The 26,204-nt window shown below is 38.5% G+C and overlaps 1 protein-coding gene across 1 annotated transcript; it reads left to right on the forward strand.

The window, feature by feature from the left end:
• The first annotated feature begins 3,508 nt into the window (after positions 1–3,508).
• On the forward strand, positions 3,509–26,204 carry MCHR2 (melanin concentrating hormone receptor 2). Its single transcript, XM_059831663.1, is given in 5 exon segments — positions 3,509–3,690; positions 11,184–11,393; positions 22,378–22,572; positions 24,572–24,691; positions 25,796–26,204. Coding segments are annotated over 5 exon segments (1,116 nt in total).

Here is a 26,204-nt window from a genome sequence, read left to right on the forward strand (position 1 = left end):
CACCATGCCCACTAAACCATGTCCCGCAGTGCCACGTCCACACATTTCTTGAACACCTCCAGGGAGGGTGACTCCACCACCTCCCTGGGCAGCCTGTTCCAGTGCTTCACCACTCTCTCAGTAAAGAAATTTTTCCTAATATCCAGCCTGAACCTCCCCTGGTGCAACTTGAGGCCATTCCCTCTTGTCCTGTTGCTAGTCACTTGGGAGAAGAGACCAACACCCACCTCTCTGCAACCTCCTTTCAGGTAGTTGTAGAGAGCGATAAGGTCTCCCCTCAGCCTCCTCTTCTCCAGGCTGAACAACCCCAGCTCCCTCAGCCGCTCCTCATAAGACTTGTGCTCCAGACCCCTCACCAGCTTCGTCGCCCTTCTCTGGACACACTCCAGCACCTCAATGTCCTTCTTGTAGTGAGGGGCCCAAAACTGAACACAGTATTCAGTTTTGGGCCCCTGACTACAAGAAGGACATTGAGCTGCTTCACTTTTATAGTTGAACTTAGGTTAGCTAAGAGGCTTTCCTTACTGACTCAGCCTTCCATTTTTTGCATCGTAATAGGTTGTCAGAGGAAATGCGGACACATGACAAATGTATTAAAAATTTGAAGCTTCAGAGAGTATATTTTAGCTTTTACATTTTGTCACTGAAAAATGTTGATGATACACTTTTGAATAGTCTGCCCTTTCAGGAATTATGTTAATTAAATTATAAGGCTTTTTTCTACTCTCCAGCTGAAATTTAAAGGGTGATTGATGTCGGTAATTTTGGAGGCAAGTACAAAAATAATGCTCTTTAATAAATCAGTTGAGAGAGTTAGAAAAAAAGAAGGGCTTATTAGCTTTAGAGCTGGTCTGTTATATCTAACACTCTACTTAATAAAGTAAATTATTATTCTTTTCCCAATTCTTTCATGAAGTGCTGATCTTACATTTTCAAACAGAAAGAAATATGATTTTTTGTTGGCTGAAAAACTCTCATCTGGCCTTTTTACTAACAAGATAGCACTCATTTACTTCATAGAAGCTAAGCAGTAAAGAGGCACAAGTTTCTTTTTAGGCCAGTGTATCTTTTTACTATTAAATGACCATTGGATCAATCACTCATTGGGAATGGGAGTTTACACCAATAAGAGAACCAGTTTTGGGTTTTGCACTTTTTTAATTCTTGAAAAGTATGCGATTTTGCTATAATATATATAATGATCATGCCTCTAATGTATTTTATAAATGCCTTAGTAAGGTACGGTTTCAAGCATATTTGTGAAGAGAAATTGTTTTCACTGAGGGAGCCATTTATCTTCACCAATACAAGTGACTGTGTTTGTGATCACGTGCCATTCACTCAGGCTTCATATGGCACAAATAGTACTTCACCATCAAAAGCTACTTTCCTACATTGTGGCTTTGCTGTGAAACAAAGAGTTTGTAAAGTTCTTCGTGGTCTTCGACTTAAATGCCTTATACAAGTGTAAAAATTACCCCCCTATCTGTACTCAGGGAACATATTGTTGCAGGTAAGTTTCTTCTCTGTAAACAACAGGAAACTGCTTATTTTTAAATTAGATTTTTTAAAAATCTGTCTCTGCATTTTATTTTCATTATTTTTTCCTATTTCTGGTAGCCTCCTGGTCCCCCTGGTTTCAGCAAGTAAATTAAGCATTTATTACCCACTGCCTTCCTTGTATCTTGAACAGCAGAACCCTGCTACTGTTAATTTGATGCTATTGAAGAGCAGTGACTCATCATCTCGTAAAGACTAAAATCTGGTAAAAGGGTGGTTTTATTCTGAAAGCATAAGGGAATTTTATATTACATAAAGGAATTTTTTACTTCATTCCAGGGTACAATATTGCTTTAAGATACTGTATTTACTGAAATAAAGATCAAATTTGCTACAGATGTAAATTTGTCCCAAATTAGGATTAAAAATACACAAGTATGACCTGCCTTTCAATTTACTGTTTTTTAAAGTTGGGTATGGGTGTAACCGCAGGGCAGTATTGTTCTTCAGTGCCTTATCTGAAGTTGCTGGACTCTCTGCAGGACTTACTAAATTATTTTGAGCAGAGTGTCTTTATATATTTGTTCAGATCCCGCCAGCCTGAAGTTGCACTAGGCAAATAAAGCAGACACTCAACCTACGGTTGCATAGGTGAATGGGTGGGAAAAAATTATCTAAGGAAAAATATATCAACTTTACTTGAGGAAATATAGGATTGCATATCTAGACAGTTAGGTATCTTGAAGGTAAAGACTCTGATTTCATTCAGTGTGTGATGGAAAGTGAGTGAATGAGATAGAAGACAGATAGTTTTACTGCAACAGCTGGAGCTGTTGAAGAAATGGGCTATATGCATCTGCACCAATAGCTTTGTCCTCAGATATAATTATAGCTGAAAAAACTATAGGTTTCTTGTAGCTTCAGGCATCTCAAAATGGACACACAAGATTAGAGGTGATTTTGAATAAAAAAATTAGATCTAACATCATTGTCTCATATTTCACATATTCAAGAAATCGTAGAACAGGTGAGGTAGGAAGACATCTCTGGAGATCACGTAGTCAAACGTCCTTCTCAAAGCAGGGGCTGCTCGAGCAGGTTGCTTGGGGCCACATCCAGTTGGTTTTTTTAACATCTCTAGGAGATATTCAAAGAGATGGAGATATGTGGAGACTCCACGACCTCTCAGGGCACCCAGGCTTTGACCACCCTCACAGGGAAAATTTCTTTCTTGTGTGCAGATGGAGTTTCCTGTGTTTCAGTTTGTGCTCATTGCCTCTTATCCTGTAACTAGGCACCACTGAGAAGAGTCTGGCTCCCACATCTTCACTCCCCTGCAACCAAGTATTTACACCCATTGCTCAGATTCACCTGAGCCTTCTCTTCTCCAGGCTGAACAACCCCAGCCCTCTCAGTCTCTCATATGCCAGATGCACCAGTCCCTTCACTAACTTCATGGCCCTCCAGTAAGTCCCTGTCTCTCTTGTACTTGGGAGTCCAGACCTGGATCCAGCACTGCAGGTGTGTCACCAGGGCTAAGTAGAGGGGAAGAATCACCTCTGTTGTCCTGCTGGTAATGCTCTGCCTAATGCAATACTGGATGCCATTGACCTTCTTTGCTGCAAGGGCATATTGATGGCTTGTGTTCAACTTCTTGTCTACTGGGACCACTCCAGCCAAGAGAAAAAGTGGACAGTGGGTTTTCTGAGAGAAGAATAAACACTGTGGTTCTAAAATGGTGTGTCTTGGATGATTACAAGATTGTTTACATTATAATGAAGTTATTACATCAGAGATTTCATTCTGAAAACAACAACATCCAGTTTTTTTATGTCCAATCCTGAATGTACAAAAACTTCTGGTGAAAGGTTTTTATGAAATTCAGATGATCATTAAACAGTAATGTACACTCAGATACCAGACTTAACTAATGATATTCAAATGATTAGTGCACAAATAACTTATTTTCTCTTGCTGCTACAGAACTAAGTCCTGAAGTTGCTGAAGAATGAGTGAATTTCAGCCTTCCTGTCAGAACAGTACATCGGGCTTGTTTAACAGATCTTGGAGTGGATGGCACCATTACCAGGTGATCAGTGCTGCAGAGACAATCATCCTTCCCTCTCTAATTGGAACTATCTGTTCAACAGGCTTAGTTCGAAATATCCTCATTGTGTTCACAGTAATAAGGTATGGAATGTAATACATTTTGCTATAAGATTTATTGCTGAAAACATAAATGAGGACTGCACTAAGGAAGTGAATTGCCCAGCAAAGACAAGGATAGCAAGTTTTTCATGTTTCGTTTAGTCATTGACATTTACTTCTCATGGAAAAAAAATTAAATCATTACTACAGATAGTGGTAATGTATGCCTGCTTAGCCTTTTCTGCTTTAAGAAAGCACTTCAGTGCATGATTGACTTCAAACATAGTCAAGGAAACCAAAATACATGCTTTCTTCCTTGGCTTCCACTATAATTGGTAGCAATTGTCCCACTAGCACACGTAAAAGCTAGACTGAACTTTAAACTTCAGTTACGGTACTAGCCAGGCATTATAATGTTTTACAAAATACTTTTAAGATCAGTTGAAATATAGCCTTTTTCTCCTTTGAAAACTGCACTTCTACCTCAGATTATTTTAATAACAGAGCTCTATCTAACTTTTCCCCATTATAGCAGGTTCCTGCTGCTGTAATTCATTGCTTTTTTCCAGCATCACCTTACTTCTGGAAACAAGGGCCTTAGTGCCTATCACGGATTCTCACATGACAGGAATTAATACCTCAAGATATTTTTGTTGTATTCTGAGAAGATAAAATTGCCGAAGTTGCTAAAGTTTTTGGGGTCGTAAAATCTGATCCAGCCATCCTTTATGCAAGAAAATACCTTCTAGTCTCTTAATTTTAATAAAAGATTTCTTTTTCTATATAATAGGAATTTGCTGTCAAGTGGCTGATGCTACCACAAGCTCTAAATCCATAAGCATGTATCTTGAAAAAGTGACTTTTTTTATCTTCAGCACAAATTTAACATAAAGATTTGTGTTAATATATATCACACTCTACAAGGATTAATAGGTCGACTCCACCCCTACATACTGTGCTTTTAAAGGAAATATTTCCAAAGGCCAGCCTAGGACTAAGTGACTGTCAAACCCTGAGCTTTAGTAAACTTCCCTTGAAACTACCAGAAATCCAATGCCTGGTACACTCAAGGACATTGTAGCTCATAATCTGAATGCAGAAGAGAAGAAATGTGGAAACAGTATGTCTGAAGTGAACATAATGGCAATATGACTTTTTAAATGTATGAATGAATAGAAAGGAAAAAAGAAATAATTGAGTGTCTAAAGATTAGTTGTAGAATCTCTAAAATAATAGAATGGAAGGAAACTGAGAAGGAACAAAGATTTTTTTTGTCCCTGCTGAAAAGCCTTTGTCTAGCTTAAATAAAAATATGAGAGACAGAGGGAACAGACACAGACAATGACTTGGAAAAAAAGAATATAATTTAAACCATATTTGCATTCAAATTTATGGGCATGAACAATTACACACAGGAAAAGAATTTGAAAATAGTGAGTTAAAAAGTTAATGCGGTAGTTACCAACACTAAGAAAGACAGCCACAAACCTCAGACTCTGTAGATGAATGTACATTTAAAATGTAGCTACATTTTGAAAAATAACCATGTCAAATTCTCACCTTTCACTAAACAGATCTGATTCTACTCAAAGGCTCTGCTTCCGAGTTGTGTCTTCACTCTTTATTGAACACATTTTCTCATGCATACATTTAAATTCCATTAGTGTTACAGAGTCAGTTCTTTTAAAAGAGAGAAAAGCTAGATTATCTCTCTAATTAACTAGAAAGTTACTTACTTTCCAGTAGCAAATGCTTTACTGATGGTAGAACATAGTAAAGAAAGAACCTTGGAATTTCAGCTCTCCAATTTTGTTTGCAGGTCTGCCAGCTAAGGACAAACATTTTTAAGTGTGAATTAAAATTATATTATCTGCAACTTACTGGGAGAAAATAACTAAAAGTCCTAATGAAAGTTACATGTAATGTATGTCTATGCACTGAGATTTAATTTAAAAATCAGTGACTTGATGACTTTTGACTGACCCTCCTTGTGTGAATGAATTTCATCCCCAGGGAATAATAGAGGGAGGTGAGATATGTTGCTATTTAATTGGAAAGAAAATGGAAAAAATGCTGCAAAAGTTCAGTGGCAGCCAGAAGTACCCAATAATCTTCATCCCAGCAACCCAGAAAAACTGGTCCCCCAAACTGCAGTTCTGCTAGCAAGCATTTTATGTAAACCTACTGACTTTGGTGGACCAGTTGGTGGGAGAATGGCTATGTCTTTGTCTGGAGAGGGAAAATGTGGCCTAGACAACCCCAATTAGTCCAACTTTGCATTTTTAAGGAAGAGTATATTACAGAAGAGAAAAAGGAATCAAATACAATTTCAATTATCTATAAGTATGGCTTTTCAGATTAACTTGATTTTTGATAAGGTAACTAATAGCAAGCAGTAAAATAGCATTTCCTAAAATAGAGATTGCAAATAAGTGTCACAACACTTATTACTTGCATTCTGAGTCTTCAGCTGGAAAAGGGGTATTTGCAACTGAATGTAGCCACCAGTAGAATATTTCTGAAACCGCTACATACAGCTAGCCTATTCAGATCAGAGATTTTATGTTATCAGATTTTATATGTTGTCACGTTGGAAGTTATTAATTCAGCTAAAGAACAATCTAATGAGTTCAAGAATTATAACTAGAGAAAAAAATTAGCTAAAATGTGGATGGTACTAGGTGACGTTGGTAAGAAACAAGTTTCCTGAAAAGATTTTCAGGAGAAATAGGTTAATGTGGAACTTTCAGGGACTGATCGTGGGGCCAGCCAGATTTCATATTTTCCCTCAGAGGCCTGAGGCAAAGTGTAAGAGTGTGTCAATAGTATTCCTAATGACATATGCTGGGGAAATGTGGCTGATGTGAAGGAGTATAAGGCTGTCATACAGAAAGAACCAGATAAAGAGTAGAGGAGGGACAAGAGCAATAGAAATGTGGTAACATTTAATAGCACAAAGCACAAAGCCATAGAATTTATTTCTTATTATTTCTTTATAAACAGGAAGCACTGCTGTCAGTTAGAAAACAACAGAGGAAAAACTCCTGGGATTGCTGTGGGCTGTCAATCAGCTAAAGCTGCATGAGAAGCACACACAGCTGTAATATATGTAAGGCTCTGCCTTTCCAGGGGAAAGAGAGAGATGCTAATTCTTCAGGCTCATAACAAGGCCTGAAATACAACTCTCACCAGCTGTTTCCAGGAAAGATAAGATATTCAGACTGGAATAAGAACAGAAAAGAACAATTACTAGAACCAGAAGAATTGAGAACTATGAAAATTCACCTAACTTTCTTTTTTTTTAAAAAAAAAGGCTCAGAGGTGTATGCTTGCTCTCTATAAATCAGGCTCAAATACAGCAGAAAGGGTAAAGGACTGTTTAAACTAAAGGCCAAAACTGGTACAAGAGCAATTGGGTAGACCCCAGTTAGGAGCTATTAAAGGCTGATAACTGGAAGGTGATTTTTACCTTCTAGAACCGTGATGCCCTGTGATAGCCTTCAGGAGTAGTGGAAGTAAAATCATTATTTCTGAGATGAAATTACTCTGTTATGAGGAAGTCTTTTCTGATCTTGTTGCCTGTGACAGCTGAGGATTCACTTCTATGACAAGGGTTATCTCTTCCAATCTTAGGTTCCTGCTTTTCCTAAATCAAGCAAAAAAACCCCAACATGTTAAACAACGTACCCAGTGCCCTACAACATATCTCAACTGTTCTGTTCTTTATTCCTCACTGAGATGGGAAAGCTAAGTGTCTCTGCACTGAGACAGCATGCTGTCAATTTACTCTGATTTCTACGATTCTGTTTCAGATTTGTTTCAGAAATAAAAAACAAGCTAATGTTAGAAATATGGGACTTCCCATGACCACATTTGGCACAGCAACTGATACATATCTCTAAGTGATGTTATGTGGCTTGACTGTGAGTTTCAGTCGAACAGTAATATATTTTTGGACCGGAATGTCTTGGACAAACTTCTGTAGCTATTGTTAATCTAATGCTAAACATTAGATAATGCTGTCATCCAACAAGAAATTAGATAGTTGAATTACTTGGAAGTATTCATCACTAGATAAGGTTAAATGAGGGAAGGCATAGAGGTATAGCCGTAGAACAGAAATGGCTGCCATTTCTTTGTGCAGTTTTTCATAACTGGTACTGAGCAAGATTCAGTCTCACAAGATTTTATAGAACTTACCTGGTTGTACAGATATGAGCAAATTTTTTCCAGCCTAACTTTGACTGCCCAAGCCAGTCATCTGGGTGTCTCCACGGAGAGGCACTACTGAAAGTAATACATATCATCTTTGCCATATACCTAGCTAAGACAGGATAAATTGCTCCCAGAGTTCTGTTTCTCTGCAGTGATTAATAGGAGCCAAGATCACTTGGGGACGTTAGAGGTCTAAATTTCAAATTGATAAAATTAGCTAAGAAGAATCCAACCCCCAATTAAAAGCAGAAAAGATAGTACAAGTCTTTCCTGATAAATTATTGTGATGTTTTTTCAACCACTATAGGAAAATAACATGCACAGAAATGATCCAAGAGGGAGCACAGTACACGCTTACCAGCACAAAACAGCTACAAGATAGTGTTAAGTAGGTATAGGACTGCTGCTGTTGGACCTGCTCTTCTCAGGGACTGAGGATCTAGGTAAACTCAAAGTATGAGAGCAGAAGGGAAGTGGGCTATGGACATCAGAGCTGTAAATTTAAAAAAGCTTCCTCCAAGTCAAGCCGGTTTGCTGGGGATGGTTAGATTTTGTAGAGGAGGAGAGGCTTAGGTGGGAAGATGACCTTAAAGCTGGTGCTACTTGCCTTTGCAGACCTAGGCCATAAGGGATGCCATTTTCACCTTTGCTGTTTGAAGAAAGGGTATGTGCTTGTGTTCTCAAATGTGTGATACTTACAAATCATCTTGTCTTTGACCTGAAAGATCGCTTCCACATTAACACTTGAGTTTCTACTTAATGAAGACTCTCTGTCCGGGAGGGTATAAATAAATACTGATGACAGCACATAATGCAGTCAGAAGAGATAAATAATGACTGATGACAACACATAATGCACTCGTCACGTTCCTCGAAGTTGTTTTTGGAGTGACAGCCACTATATGGATTATCACATTGTCATGTCTGCTCAACACTTCGGTTTTTAATGGATTAGGATCATTCAAAACCATTCTTTAATGAGTTCAATCTGTAGAAGTAGAATTGAAGAGAAGGTAGGACTAATCACAGATTTGACATATTCACAGATTTTGCAGAACAGCAGTTGTGCTTTTGTACGTTTTTCATATGGTGTTTCAGAGATGGAAATTAACCTGGCATGGGTGGAAGGATGAATTGACCAGCTAATATCTGTGGCTTGAAAAGCTTTCAAATCTGTGGCGAGAAGGTAGAAAGCACTGAAAGGATGAAAAGAAAGAAGTTTGAAATGGAGGCTATCACTATTGTTTTCCTGGCTTTTTTTTTTTTTTTTCCTTTGGTAAAGTGATAGTTTTAACAGAAGGCAAGCACCACTGTCTTAATAAAATACAAGAAAGTTATAAACTATAGCATGTGGCCAAAATTATCTGAGATTATAAAGTTTACTACATAAGTTACCATTTAAATATTGTGGCACTGAGCCACCACAGGAAACTATATGAAAATCTGTATGAAAATACATGTCCTGGCCTCTGGACACTGATCTAAAAAGGCATCATTTTCTGAAGCTCACTGTAAAGCATGAGACAGTAGATATTACAACACTTCCCTCTACATCAACCATGGGACAGCTGTTCAACGTATATTCTTTGTTGATTAAATTTAGCATAAAGTGTGCAAGTTTAGAATTTGAGATTCTCATCCTGAGTCCAAATGTAATTTCTAATTTAGTATGATTTATCCTGTTAATGTGAATGAAATAAAGCAGAAAAAGTCCATTTTAACTTTTTCATTAAATGACGTGTACAGGCAGTTTTCAGATGCTTTGAAACCTTTGTGTTTAAGCATAATGGTACTGTTTGACACCTTGCAGGAAGCACAGTTTGGAGCTTTTCTTTTCCTGGAGATTTTGCATCCTTCAAAGTTCACAGAGCTAAAGACACTGGAGGAAAAAGATGACATATGGGTCATTCTCTCCACAAGCTCCAGTCGCTAGTGCCAGCAGATATACTTTATAGATGTCTGGCTTTGGTTTCAGCATCATAACCAGATGACAGTGAATCATACTTCATAATTCATTAAAAATTTTTGAAAAAAATACTTTTGTGTGGCTCATTCCCGCTACCTTAAATTTGTTTCTTTAGAAACATAGTTATTTCATAGCTTGTAGCATGAAGTGAAAGCAACATGAAGAATATGTAATTAGGAACTCTCCTCACACAGGTCATTTTAGGAAGTGCTGGTCATAGAGCTGGACTTCTGAACGTAGTTTGTGGGCAGCCAGGTGGAGTTCTCCCAGCTGCAGGTTCTTCTGTGTCTTCCAGTAAGAATGACAAATAAACTGGTACTTTGCAGTAGACTGGGAAAAAAAATTGGTTAGAGATACTGAGAGAAAGCCTAGACAAATAGCTTAGACTATACATCTAATCTGTAAGTGAATTTAGGTAAGGTGATTGCTATATGGAGATTGTGGATAAGAACCTTTTTAATAAAGTCCTGTAATTAAAAAGTATTTTATAAATATCAGTGTTTTTCAAAGATGCTTTGTGCTTCTTTCCTTGATTTGTATAGAATAAGGCAAGTTAAAGTCAGGAATTATTTCAACTGCATGTATGACATTCCTCCAAGCCTAAATCAGGGGATGTACCAAGATAAGGATTACATTTTGATAGAGGAATCCAAGCCTAAATCAGGGGATGTACCAAGATAAGGATTACATTTTGATAGAGGAATCTAGGAAAGCGTATGTATCACACAAAATCTATGCAATACAGACATTATGAAACTGGCAAATCCAAACCCTCAGTACTTGGATGAAGACTGTGCATACAGTTTTAAGTCAGCTGTGTTCTCTATGTATGTATAAACTTCATGAGACTATCTTTAAATATTTGATTGCATACTATTTTTTTTTCTGAGAGCATCATTGCTCTTTCACCAGTTCCCTTTTTACCTTGAGCACTTGAGAACCTCTTGTCTGCATCTTTAAGCAAGATTCAGCCCTGAGTCAGCTGCATCACAGAAAGGCTCTGATGTCTCCTCCTGTTTATGCTAGGCTGATATTTCTAGAGTTCCTACATCCATCAGACCTGTGTTTATTTTGAACACTTTATAGTTTACGAAGGAGAATATGAATAATTGTGCTGATGTTAATAAACTAAATAGCTCATTCAACCTCACTGGAAAGCGAAATTATAAACAATATATTTTTGTTGAGCCTAAAATATTTAGTTTGAAATATCTAAACTCTAAAATAGTTGTTCTGATGGTGTACTTATTTGTGTGCAGTTCCATTTTGAGGTCTGCTCTACCAACAGCATATTTGGAAAACAATACAGTAACTACGTCAAGTCATCGTCTCCGTGTCTTCCAATTCATTTCAGAACTCGGAAGAAAACTATCCCAGATATCTACATCTGCAATCTGGCTATAGCAGATTTGGTTCATATTATTGGCATGCCCTTTCTCATTCACCAATGGGCACGTGGAGGCTAGTGGGTTTTTGGCAGCCCTCTTTGCACCATCATTACCTCCCTGGACACATGCAATCAGTTTACATGCAGTGCCATTATGACTGCAATGAGTTTGGACAGGTCCGTGGTTTCAGATTTTCATTCTGTACCTAAGGACAACAATACCCGATTGTGTTTATGCAAAGCTGTAGTAATTCAATAATGAGAAATGCCATCAGTTATGGTTAATGATTTTTTGAAAACTGCAGGAATCTTCTTCTGATGTTTGTGGAGGTGGCAGAAGTATTTTAAGTCTTGCTATAGCATCATGCTATGAACAAGGCCTTAAGGGATCCTAATCACCATCAGTATTACTGTTCTGGGGCTTATCTTCAGAGGTGCAGCTTCTGGTAAAGATGTAATGTCACTAAAACTAGTTTTGTTTTAACCGTCCTTGTTTAACATAAAAAATTGGCTTCCAGGCAGACTGCAGAAACCTACTATATCTGTTATTTTTTAAAACCTTTGTTAAAATGCAGTAAGAGTACAAGAATTTTAGGTTTTATCATAACTACAGATTTCAAAAACAACTTCTGTATATTCTTGATCTTAAGGAAAAAGTGACCAAATTCAGGAAAGAAGTCTGCTTTGGACCAAAGAGGTCTTCTTTCACATGTCAGAAAGAGCATGGAGGAAAATAAAAAGACAAACTTCCTTGCATAGCATGAGGCACTAGTCAATCCTTAAGAAGACATTCAAGAGATGACTTTGAACTTATGATCTAGGATAAATAAACAGAGCCAATGGGAAGGGTGGTTGTTATTGAACTTGTATCATACGAGACAGCATGCTTCCATGGAAGTGGAATGAAGTCACTAAAGAGAGGGAGAGAAAAATTATCAGAAAACAGAAAGCAGAAAGTAGAAAACTGAAAGTTAGAAATAATTTTGAAATTGATAAAGTACGGCTATCATAAAGGGGCTACACTAATGCATGATATTACAAGTCTTATTTGGTTGACATGTAGTTAAAAAAGGGCCAAGAAATTATCAATTCCTTTGAAGTTCCATTTGAAAAGCCCTGTTTTTATATTTGCATATGAGTAATGTGACAAATGACAGTCTTTTCCTATACTCCTAAAGAATTTACACATAGCAGCGTCTTTAATCTTGCTGTTTAGAGAGAAAAATTTATGCAAAAGACAGTAAGTATTAAGACAGGAAAAAGACATGACATCCTAATGAGGAAAGACAGAATATCAAAACATGGTATAAAAAATAGTTTATGTCCCAAGTAAAGCCATGTATTAAATTAGACAGGGCTATTTTTTCCAAATTTCCAATTCCAGGGTTTTTTTCCAAATTACTGAGGGTAAGCCTGTGCTTTCTTTTCTATTTTGACGCAAGTTTTTCCATCTCAAATACACTTGCCTAGGGAAAGCTCTTCAAATTATTTCTCTCCCATTTGTTTTATCACTGTTAATACCAATTATGACACTATAGCCAAGAGAGACAAAGGTTTTTCACATAACAAGCTCCCAAACTGTCTAGTGCTTGATGGTTTCAGAAAAGCACCTTTGAATCCACCCGGGAGCTTTCATTAAGTGAAAAGATTAAATCAGCTGTTTTGCAAAAAATCAGCAGAGTTTATCAGATTTCATTTGACTGTAAAATAATCCCAAATTCACAATAAAAGCAAGAAACATAATTACACATTAGTAAATGCTATGGTTAATGCAGCATTGGGCAGCTTCATATTCTCTTTCACATTTCTCAAAAATAAAAGCACTTCTAAAGGAAGACAGGAGCAGGTCAGACCTTGGAAGGCACTTCCAGAAGTCTGAGCTGAATAAAATTACTACCACATGCAAATTAATATCTGTCATATTGCTGGATAATGTTTTTATTCCCATAAACCCACTACTTCATAATAGGAGTTAACTGTGTCATGCAATGGTCCAACAGAGACTTTAGTATTTCAGCATTTCTTTTTGCAAATCAAATTTCTTTATAAGATCTTAAGAAGCGGCAAAACCAGCTGTTTTCTCCATGGAGCATTAGGGGTCAATTTATGACGGGTACAATGTATAAAAGTTTGCTATTCATTACTCACTTTAATATGAAATAAAAAATACTAAGGAAAGCTGTAAAAATTATGCAAGTTGAGTATGCTGATTAAAATTTATGAGAAAGTTTTCTAAACTGACATCAAACACATTTTTTAATACAGATTCCTGTTTATGCCACAGGCCAACATTGGATAAATTAATCCTGAATGAAACTTTGGTAGCAGAACTTTTGCCTATCAGTTAAAAGAAAACTTCCTAAGAAGCAACCCACACCACCTGTTCTCTGGATGAGGATGCACATAGGCACGCATAGACAACAATCCTAATATAATTTACCATCATGTACATCAAAAGTAAATTTGACTGTTCAATGAAAATATCGCTTGCCTAAGTGAAATCAGAACCGTGTGTGCTGCAGACAGCACTTCCTCAATCCCAAATATTGATATACTTTTATGCTGCAGTCTCTGGTGAGACAGGAGAGATGGTGGGATGGGTGAAAAGGGGGTCTGGTATGATGTCCTACATTTTAATGTTGTTACTTAGAACATTCCAATAAGTCACTTGACTTAAACTGAATATGAACATTGCAATTAGCAATGTTAGGGACTTGTTTACAATGGCAAAGGAACTTTTTGATCTATGACATTTTAAGAAAAGAGCCAAGGCTTACATGTTCAAAATAACTAATGCAGATTCAGAAGTCACATAATACCTTATTCCTTAATGCCATACAAGATGCAGCTGGTAAAACCTATGTCAGACTTTCTTTCTATGACAGGAGGCTGTAAGGCACATCTCATTCCCTGTAGCATGACTCCACTGGAGCATGTCATAGGAAAATGCCAATGTTTGGGTGCCTTCTTACAGAGTGCACCTGCTTCTGACTACTTCTTCTGCAAACTTTGGTTATAAGAAAAGGTGTAATCCTCTTGATAGGTGTTCAGTTGTGTGTGATCCAAGGCATACTTTTGGTATGGCACAGCGGTATAATCTTGTCTCAGCCTCGTAAGAAAGTTGCTAAATGCTAAGGTGGGCAAAAGTACCTAGAGTAGAACCATGTGTGCTAAGAAAGGTAAGATTGCATCGCGAGATAAGACAGTTGAGGTGGAGACAGCTGGCAACTGAAAGGTTCAAGAAGAGAAACACTGGCACGAAGAGGTATGAAATCCTAAAGAGAATCAGGGAGTCTGAAGATGCCCCTTCACTCCCTTTGACAGCTGTACAGCAAAGACTCAAGGGTGCTGTACAGGGGTGGTAAAAGTATTAACACTTAACCTAGGAGCTTGCTAGTCCTAGGTGTCTGTTGTCTGTTGTTTATTGTAATAACCAATAAATAATTGCTTTTTGTGAATATCCTGTTTGCAAAGTATCTCTGTACATGGCAAAACTTCCCTGAGCAAAGTTCCTGAAGTCTGGGAGTTACATAGGGTACCAGTCAATTTTGAGGGTTGCATAAACATTTATTTGGCCTATCCTCTTAAGGCTTCAGGCACATAAATGGAGCTGTCAAGCTGGGAAGATAAATCTCGAGTAAGCAGCCCCATGACAGCTGAGAAGAAACAGGCAGGTGTTCCAAGCATTTGCAGCAGCCAAGACTGACAGGCATGAGAGAATATGTTCCTGGTTTGCCCATTGTAACGTTGCTCTAAGAAATATTTATCAAGGCAGTATCACTGGTAGGGTGGGGCCATATCTCTATGAAAGTTATGGGCTTTCAGTTATTTAAAACCAGAACCACCTGATTTGCCATGGACTAATCCATTTACTCATTCTTCACACTCCTTTTTCTGTCGCTCCTTGCTTCACTTCACATGTAGTCACAAACATCCCCGCCAGAAGAAAAACTAAAAGCCTTTTAAAAGCTCCATCTCCTGAGCGGCCCATCAATTGACATTGAGCATAGCACACTTTGGTGCCTCTTGGGGCCATCCTAACTGCAGTACGTTTTAAGCCAATACAGATTATAAACTAATAATTAACATTAACTGGATAATTTATGTTAATTAGTTATATTAATGATAATACTAGTGTCAGTATACTATATTGTGAAAATATGCAATACATGGTAATAATGTTAGACAATAGGATGTCAGATATGATAGGTTAAGATACATCCAGAGGTAGGAAGAAAAAAAACAAGGAAAAATCCAAGCCCTAAGACATGTTTCCTCTCTACTTGTCCTATATGCATGACAGAAGTAGGTCCACATGTTTACGGCTTTGCTAGAAATCAGAAAAGATGACGTGCAGTTAGCTACATTAACCAGGAGCACGTGCTCCCATGAAGTACTTTCTCTTTCAAAGTGTCACCTTGGCTTTCATGATCATATTACGTACCTTTGGTGATGGCTGGTCTCATAGATATTTCTCTAGGCAGCATTGTAACAGCAAATTTGGAAGAATGGCAGAAAGAAATGCTGTAATAGGCATGAGTAACAGGCACCACACACCTGGTGCCTTGTACTTTTTGAGACATCTGCAGGCTCCATCACCACCTCCTTCTCCAGCTCTCTGTGTCAGAGACGCAGCTCAGACACTCCTGTTATTGTTTGTTTCAGGTAAGCATTCTTCAGACTTTTCCCAACGAAAGACTCTTTTGTTACCAATATTTTGTCAGATGAGGGCACGTGTCTGCCTTTAAGTTCCACTCCCTGTTTGAAGTGGAAATTACCCCTTATTTTCAAAACAGCATGTTTTCCCAAATGCAGCACTCACGTTTAATTTCACAAATTCATCATTGGACAATAGGCAAGATTGAAAATGACATCCAAACTAAAACAACCGATAGAAACCCACTGCTGCAAAAGAAAGGAGGCAAAGGCTGCTTGATAAGTGTTTAGGGTGAGATTAATTTCTTATTGTCTGGGGAAGGGTTAAGTCAGAATACCAGCAGGCTGGAATAAGTTTAAGTTCTATCAAGAAAAAGAATCATTTACATTTACACTGAATTGAATTTGTGGTGATGTTTTCTTTCCACCCAGCCTAATGATTTAATCTTTAAGTACATTAAATTACTTTTTTTCCTTTGCTCAGATGAATATTAAAAATGAGAATTAAAAACCTAGGGAAATTACCCATTATAGTCACATATCAGTATATGAAAATGTCCAGCAAAATAATTGATCCAGAAAGTGTGAAAAGTCATCTTGCAATACTTAGGGAAATATACAAATATGCAGGCCAGATTTTAAGGCAAGATTAGTATCCTGCCCTTTACTTTTGTGAGAATCCTACGAAAACTCAGTTGTGTATCCAGGAAAATAATGTCCACACAGCAAAAGGAGCCAGGATTAGCTAACACATAGGTAGTGACGGGCGCCTCTGGAGCTGGAAGATGTGCATTCAATACCCATCCCAGGCTAGAGGGTTCCTTTGTACATGCCATTCTTCCTTTAATGATCTTCAATGCCCATTAAACTACATTAGTCTGATAACCGCTGGACTGCAGCTGCTATCAAAATGAGTTACATTCACTGTTGGTAAGTTTTAAGCTGCGCTGGGCTCTGGTTCTTTGAGCAAAGGCAATACCATCTGTTAAGCCACACGTCGCACGGTGCCTTAAGAGCCTCAGCCTTTTGGACCGCTAACAGCCCTCTCTCTGAAGCTCTGTAGCTGGCTTTCTGCTGGCAGCTCTGCGCCCGGTCACCCAAGCTGCCACAGCAGCCTTTCCCAGAGCCTCTGGGGCAGCACTTTCCCCTTGTTCCCACGCTGTGGATCTTGTGCTGTTATACTCCGGCCTTGCACCTGCAAACCCAACCACGTTGTTACAGTGGGTTCTCATGGGAAGTGACTGCCACCAGCGTGAGAATCACCCCTTCTTCCCCTCCCTTTTCCTACCCTGTGGTCAAAGCTTCTGGTTGACATTAGCGAACCCAAAAACATGCATGCCCCAAACTTAACAGCAAGACAGCGTGCAGCCTCAGCAAAGCGTGCTCTCAGCAACACCAACAGCAGCATAAGCAGGAGCAACCGGTAGGAAGCGAGTCCTGTTGAAAACTATGTTGATACTGTGGAAAAACGCATTACAAGGGGAACCATGTACGGTACTGGAGAAGAGACCCAGAGAAGGATGCCTGTCTGGAGACCCTCCATTGCTTCTCTTCCCAGCTGGGCACTCACGACAGGTTTACCTTTCCACAGTCTCTCTTTTCACTTTCATTTTTCCCTTAAAGTAACCACATGGCATCAGCTACAGACCCTGCTAATAAATCTCTGTGCATGTGAACCTGTCTTAGAAACCTTTATGCAATACACAGCTCTTAATGAAAGAGCTAGTAAGAAATAACCAATGTTTTTGTGGTTAGATACCTTGTGAGCTCTACCAGCTTGACACAAAAGGGAGATCTCACTGAAACCTTCCTGCTAAGGAGAAGCATCTGAAAGCATCAAGGCATTTTTGTATTACCCAAATGTAGGCATAAGATAAAGTTCAATCTCTTATTAATGGCAGGCAGCAGGCATGTCTAAGAGGTGACTCACGGGGTGGATGGAGAGCACAGCAAAGGGTGGAAAATCATGTCCTGTCACCTTCCTTGCAGCATGTGGGAAGAGGGGTCCCTGGTTAGGTCCACTTCTTACTCCATGCCAGCTACTAATGTCACTTTTCTGTGTTTCCCCCACGTGCCCTATTTCCATCTTACACACTTTCTTTTTCTCACAAATACTTCCTTTAAATCACAGTTTATTCACTGATTTTTTTTTTTATAATGTCCATTGTAACTTTCTTCAATATTTATGCTTTGGAAACATCTCTGCTGGTGATTTTAAAAAGACTTGCAGTATTGCTCCCTTACTTTGCACGGAGATGTTGTTTGCACCACTTAAAAAATGAGAGCAAGCTCAAACCGTACATAGTATACCGTGCTTATATGGAGACTAAGAGGTCAAATTTTGTGTAAAGCAGGAGTAATCACAAGTTTTAAGAACTTGAGAAGCCTGTAAATTACTCTCAATTACAATGATCCTGTAAGCAGTATCAGTGTCAGAAGCTATTTCCTTGAGGCAGCCAGTGAAATAGGAGAGGTAGCTGTACCAAGAATGGTACAAAGTAGTTCTACCATTGCAAATGTAGAAAATTTCTGTTCTTTCTGACACCATCATGAGGACTGAGAATAACTGCATGAAATTAGACATAGCTTTTTAAGATATCATATAACAGAAAAGCCTTTTGCTGATTCTAGCAATAATGGCCATTACTTTAACCTTATTTGATGAAAAGAACTTGGTTGTTGTAAAGCTTGAATAATGAAAGAAATCTCTTTCATATTCATATTCAAGCAAGACTGAAAATAATTTATTATCATGTGAAATATGAATCTTTCTTGATCTTATGCACTGGTTCCTGATCTTCATTGGCCCAAGGGCAATAATACCAAGCAACTGAGGTGCTGCAGGCACCTTGTTCTGACAGGCTGGTGAACGAGATCTGTGAAAAACAAGTACAGGACCTCAAGCAATATTCCAAGGTCTTGCAGGCAACACATCGCTGGCACCTACAGACAAGGATCTGCTGGTTTATATCAGATATTTATATCGTGTAAAATGTACAGGTATGCCTATGTATTAATACAGACACGGCAACACAGCAAAGGAATTACAAGTATTGATAGTTACTGCTGTCCAGTTGGTGATATTTCTGGTTATTTAGTGGTACCAGTACTGGACTATTTAATCCACAGTCTAATTAAACTTGAGGTTTCAGCCTGGTGAACACATTCTTAAGCAGCCAGTCACTTACTAAGCTTCTTCTCTCAGCTGCATTGAAGAAATTCACGGCAGCATTCCTAGTCTCAGTAGAGTAAATGCAGATGCATACCAGGGTGCCTGAAAGCAAAATGCAACATTCAATTTGCACACATCGCAGTTGGTGTTATATAGGCCTATCTGGCTTCCTGTGTTTTTAACAATGTAAAACTAGAATAACTGCACCAAACTCTGTTCCTTTATTTCTAATAATTTAATCAACCTAATACATGTCTAGACCTGTTTTTCTTTCATGAAATGTTTTTAAGAAGGAATCACATTATTATGAAGAGTGTTTCTTGCAGGCTTTTATTGTTTTTTTCTGTATTTTTCTCACTTGATCTGTGAACAATAAATAGTTCACTGATTGAGAGAGAGTTTTTCATTTCTAGCTATGGTATAGCTTGAGAGCAATAGAGAATTAATCTTTAATGGCCCTTGTTCAGAACACACCGAAAATACTACTTTCTGGGGAAAAAAAGTCTTCTACAAGAATGATGTACTTTCCAAATCAACTTTCTTAACTAGCTGAGCACAAGTGCTATGGGATTCCCCCTGTAGATAATAAACCTTTAGAAAATAGGTGCCTTCTTCAGCAGTACTAGAAACCATCTTAACATTCATATTAACTAGCTTGGACTGTCTTGTTTTGTTGGGCTGTCTTTTTTTTCTGCTCTACAAGCACTAAAATTCAGTGAAAGTTTCACCAGTATTTAAACATTTGTCAGTTTTATCCTTTCAACTTGTACAAGTTTTAATACCCTGACATGAAGTCAAGAGTATGGAATTTGGTAGAGAAGCTGCTAATAGCCAATCACTAAGAAAATTATTTTCAAGTATTGAAACTCCTATATAATTTGTCTTTCTCATAGCAGCTAGTAAATCACTCATTTTCAGTTAATTTCAGAAAATTACAGTTTCAAAAGGTTTCTGTGACTATGATTCAGAGTTTTCAGTCTTTTTAAAAGAAAGTGAGTCAATCTAACTCCCACAAGAGAGATGTGTTTCACTGCTACTACCCAAAACTCTTCCAGCATTATGCATGAAAAAAGACATCTGTGATATAGTTGAAAAGGACAGAATTAAATTTTTGATTCATTTTGTAGAGGCTGGTCATAAAATAGACATTTTCTAAAAGAAAAAAAAAAATGCTCCAAAGCTTCCTCTCTCTTTTTTTGGTGTAAAACTTTGACATTCAGGAGCTTTCATTTAGCTGTATCACTTGTTATTAATTTAAGAATTATTAATTGATAAATGGATGAATCAAGTTTTCTCCATAAGTTTCATCTCACCCATTTCTCTTCAGCGTTATTGTTCCGCACCCACCCACCAGATCCTGCTGCCAGAGGTTGAGTTCTTCCACCTGCCCTTTTCCCTGTCATAGGGAGTGAGTTGGTGGACGTGGGTCCAAGACAGAAGCATAAACCTCCAGTCACCCACAATCTGGGTGGCAATGGGTATAGCCACCACTACAGAGCTAGGAACTCAGTGGTAGACCTCTCATCACATATCAGAGGGGGTAGTAACTGACCATATCCTTAAGCTGGCAGCAATGTGATGAAAATCATCCTGCTGACAGGTCTCCTGTAGGAGACCCTGCTGATGAGAGCTGTGACAGCTTGCCCATGGAGCACCAAAGTTAGGTCAGTTAGTGCTGGTTTCTGGTTGTCTCATGTGGTTATATCACCTCAAAGCCATCACATGGCAGTGCTGCAGCTCCCCTCAAACTGCTTTACAGAGCGTAGTGAGTTTGACAGCCACAAAGCAGGACCAACACCCAGGCCAATGGAAATTTTCAGCCTCCATTGCATACTGTCTGCACCCTGACACGCGGAAACAAACTTCACAACTCACACAGAGTTACAAAGCAGGCATGTTTTTTGCGGCGCCGGGTGCAAGGGGATTTCTCCACAAAGCTTGCACACTGGGTTAAAATCGTGACAGGTATTTAAAACAGTTAACAAAGTTAGTTACGCCTACTGCTTCTACCCCTTAATTAACTATTGGTTAATACTTTTCTTACTTCATCTTAAAGTTACAGTTCTCTTTTAATTCACCACACATGCTCAGAGAGTAGGGGGCTTAATTGGGTTGGGGTTTTCTACCTAGGAGGTGTGTTTTTTAGTATTAAAATGAGATTATAATGAGACAAGTTAACTCTAGGGCACTATTTTGGCAGTCTATTCTATTTTTCTACGATTCGTCCTTGTGCTAATCATTATTGCTAGTTAGCAGAGAGTCAGTGGAGACAGTCTTTATCTCTAATATGTCTAAGTGCCAGGCACAGCTGTTACAAAGTATCTTCTTTACATTCTTCTTTCTTACTTTTAACCCTTTTTTTTCAAGATGCCCTGTAACAACCCAGTACCTTTTGGCCAGGCCTACAGCTTGTCCCAATATGCCAGATTCTGCGTGTGCAAAGGATGGAAAGAAAAAGGAAGAAATTCATTGTCAGGTTTCTTTACATTTGTAGAATTTATTCTAAGATGATCTGACACTATTCTTCCCAAACAAGTTGTTAAGCTGGGAATCAGTGGTCATGCTAGCAGGTAGTCTGATCTCATCTGGAAATTAAAAAGTGTACCAAATGAAGTGGACTTTGTACCTACCCTACTCACTCCTGAAAAAAATGGAGGGAAAATACACCCCCCTTTAACTTCCCTTTCTTTTTTATGACATGTGAATTGTTGCATTTAATATTCTACTTTCAGCTCAAAGATTGTCCACTTTAATCCATTTTGATCTGAGAGATTAAAGTTCACCCCAAAGATTTACAAAATATGAAGGTCATGAAAAAGAAGTTGTATTTGTTTTGTATTGTAAGCCGCTGCTAACTGAAGGTTACTTCTAAGGTAGTAAAGTCTTTCAGTTGTATCTTCAGTTATGTGGAGACTAAACATTAAAATTACAACTGTAACAGACTTGAGCACTCCTAGAGCTAAAATATATAAGAAAGTTCTTTTTTTTTTTTAAATGGCAGTCTTGCCCTTGTCTTTGCTTGCTTCTTATATGTCTGAGTTTTTAAATTCTCTCCCCTACACGCTAATCTACTGTAATTTATTAAAAACTTTTATCTCATTAATTAAATAATGTTGTGACCAAAAGCCTGATCAGTTATAGCAACACTTGCTGAATGTTAAGGGAATTGCTTGAATAAAAGCCATTCTGTCATGTGGTACTAGACAACTTTTAAAAAAAGCAGTTTCCTTCGCTTGCAATAGCTATTCTTAGAATTTTTATTTTGCAGTCAGCAAATTAAACTAAATATTTTATTGTTTTTCTATTATATTGCTCTGTTACCTGCTTTTACAGGTACCTCGCTCTTGTGCAGCCATTTCGCCTAACCCACCTGAGAACAAGATCAAACACAATTCGAGTCAATTTATGTTTGTGGGTGGCATCGCTTATTCTGATGTTCCCTGTGTGGGTCCACTCAAAAGTAATAAAGTTCAAAGATGGTTTGGAAAGTTGTGCTTTTGATCTAACCTCACCTGATGATGTTCTCTCGTAAGCTTTCAAAGCTCAGGGGATCGTGTCTTCAGCTGGTGTTGAGGATACCACCCATTTTGTCTTTGACATCCCTGACAGGCAGACAGAGGGAGGCAGGGAGGGAGGGAGGGAGTAGAATTAAAGGCTGAAGCTGAGCCTTGTATCATTCAAATCATTGCATCTCAGATTGTACTGGTAATATAGAGGCAGCCCCAGTGCAATCAAATTCAGCAAGACAGCTCCCATAGCAAATGTAACAGTGAAGGATTTCTGTTTCTCCTTATCTTCTCTTGCTGCATTTAGGCAACTGTTGTTCACAAATGGGATCTCATTGCCCTTTCTGACCTTGCAGACTGTCATGTTTGGAAGATATAGATCACAGAAGAGATTAAACACTCCTCAAATTGCATACATGACTTTCCAGTATCTCATGGCCAAGCAGATTCCTTCCTATTTGGTAAATTCAAGCTGGCTTGTTGAGTGATGACTAGCAAGGGACATGAAAGAAAATTTTAAAAACCTTATGTAACAGAGAACAAATTTTGGCTGATACTGTTGTTTTTACTTTAGCATGTTCATTTCCATAAGGAAGGTATTTTTGGAGTGAGTGTCCGAATTGTCTCTAATTACCACACTTGAGTTCACATTATTCAGCAGTCTCAGAGCACATGATCTGTATTCTTTTCAGGTGAAATCAGACTGGAAGAAGTGCTCTGGGAACTCAATGAATGGACTCCAACCAGTGTTGTGTACTCAGTCCTCAATCCACAGAATCCAATTAGAGAAAATTCAAAGTTAAACCCCCTAACATGAGTCTAATGTGTCATGTACTAAGCACCAAGTACTTCACTCTACGGATTTTCATTACTCATTTGTACTACTTGTTAATGTAGACAAAGCCTTAAAGAGTGTATTTGAGCCTTTTTTGTTCCAGCTTCCCCCCCACCACCCCCCCACCCCCCCCATTGAATTGCAACCAGGTTTTTAATGGAATTAATTCTAACTCCGGAGAACCAGAAAAAGAGAAAAAATGTGTAACAGTACAGATGTTAAATATTTTCATGTCAGCAAACCTTGATGAAATTCACTCCTGAAGACTTAAAGTATTAGTAAAAACAATCCCTGAAATATGACTGATTATTTTCAAGAACTTTTGAAGGACATGAGACCCCCAATAGCCTGAAAGAAATCAGACAAAATAGGAGAAAAACAGGGTTGAAAGGATTTGGGGAATTCAGTCTAGTCCATCCTCTCTCAGATGGCATGACCAATTGTCAGAGGCTTGTTTAGTTCCACATTAGAGGTTTTAACACAGAAAAGTATGAAGACAAGTAAAAGGAGGCGCTCGTAGATAGAGTAAAAAACAATGAACTTCAATAACCAGAAAGTTTAACAAATTATTAAGCTCTCAATCTGTAAGGTGATAAGAAAGAATCTACGTCTATTTGTCAGGAACAAATTATAACAAAACAATCTAATTTCCTTCTTTGATGGAAGTTCTCCAGTTGATAAAGAATAAAGAGAAACAAAATAACTTGAATTGTAACAAAAAATCAGCAAACCAACTAGGAAAGATGGTGTAGATTAGATCACTGTAATGGTGCAAGAATGGTTGAAAAAACTGTGCTCAGAAGGTGGTCATCACTAGTCGACTATCAGACTAGCAAAATATCAGGGGACTAAGCAGACTGTGTCCTGCATAAATGCTTGCAAGAATTTTCACTAATTATAAAGGTGCTGGAAAAAGTACACACATACAGAATTTGGAAAGCTAAGAGGTATGATTTGTGGTTATCTTCTTGTAGTCAGTATTCCTAGAAGTGCTGAACACAGACTTTAAGACTTAAAAATATTTGCAGTTCTAGATACTTGCTGCTATCTAAAACAGGCTCCGTGTATCTCTAATCAAGAATCACAAATCAGATACCACTTTATGAAAAATGTCATTTGTATTTTTTTACATTTATGAGATGGTCTTTGTGTAATCACTTTGTTCTTTTTGCATTTTGTTTTACAGGTATATGCTTTATCTTACTATAACAACTTTCTTTTTTCCTTTACCACTGATATTTATTTGCTGTATTTTGATTTTATGTTACACGTGGGAGATGTATCAGCAAAACAAGAAAGTGGGAAGGTAAAGTATTATTCATGCTTCTTCCTATTTCGCATGCTCTGCTCACACTGCAAAGGTTTTATATGTCACAACCAAAAGGAACAGTCCTAAAACAACATTTAGGCACTGTATCAGGCAACTTTCAGTGCTTCAGACACTGCATTAGGTTCCCAGGAAACAGACTGGGGATGGGATTCAGGGCAAGATAACCCAATTAGAAGGAAACACTGTGGAGAAAGTTATGGCTGAAGTCTGTCTGAGGACAACAAAAAGGCACAACCCAACCCTGCACTTCTGGCTGCGGGAGGGCACCTGCCCATCCGGGTCTTGTGGCTCCAACCTCTCAGTTCAGGTATTGGGAAACCCTGGGAGAACGTGGGTGGCAGGTATGGTACCAGCTGCTGTGCCCCAGGGAGCTACAGGTCGGGTGCCCCCAGGCTGCATTGCCCCTCCCCTGGGAAGGGGACTTCAGGCCCCACAAGGATCCCTAGCCACTGTTCACAGCCTGGGGAAGTCTAGGCGATAAAAGAAAATTGACACATGAAACAGATGAAATACAGCTTCCCAGTTTCCGTGACAGCAGCTCCTCATCAGCATGTTTTAGTTCTAGGACTACATGCTTTGGATTTCAGCTTGTACCAATTTTCTGTGAAAAAGGAAACTGATTTCCATTTCAGTGTGGTTGTTAATTCCTCAGGCAGGAGGGTCGTTTGCTTCTTTCCTCTAAGTCTCCTTTAAGCTGGGAATAGTCATGTTTTAACTGGCTATTTCTGTTCCAGTTGTTAGCACAAAAAGTAGTCATAGATGAAAAGGGATGCAAAGCTATATAGCTCCCATGTTGAAAAAGAGTAAGCATTTTTAATGAAAATTATTGTCAGTATTTCATCAGATAGATGTAAACAATTCTCAGTGGCTCCTGTATGTGTGCAACATAGGATCAAACAGCCTAAGCAGAAGAAACAATAATATGCACACAATAAAAAAATGAAGTTGTTGAGAGCTGGCCTTTGCTTGCACTGTAGGCGTATTTGGTCTCAAATAACTGCCATTCATTGTTACACTCAATCCATGCCATCATTTTCCCACCTTGACTTTCCTTGCTAGGGATCCTTCCTTGTTTTGCAGTTACACCACCAGTATCCCCAGGCAAAGAGTCATGAGGCTCACTAAGATGGTGCTTGCTCTGGTCAGCGTGTTTGTGGTAAGCGCTGCCCCATTCCATGTGATCCAGCTCATGAATCTTCAGGTTTCTCAGCCAACACTGACCTTCTACATGAGCTACTATGTCTCCATCTGCTTCAGCTACACCAGCAGCAGCATTAATCCCTTTCTCTACATCCTGCTTAGTGGGAACTTCCAGAAGCATCTCCAGCAGTGCACAAATGTGGAAGTCAGAGTGGCAGAACGAGATGTCAACGTCATTGAAAACACCCTCACGTTTTTGAAAGGAGGGTCTTCCCCCAAGAAAAATGCTTTATCTATGTGTAGATTTGCAATAGATGGGCCCGATTTCACTTCCTTCATGAAAGTGTAA

The sequence above is a fragment of the Gavia stellata genome, chromosome 2 (assembly GCF_030936135.1).
Source record: "Gavia stellata isolate bGavSte3 chromosome 2, bGavSte3.hap2, whole genome shotgun sequence".
Taxonomy (NCBI): Eukaryota; Metazoa; Chordata; class Aves; order Gaviiformes; family Gaviidae; genus Gavia; species Gavia stellata.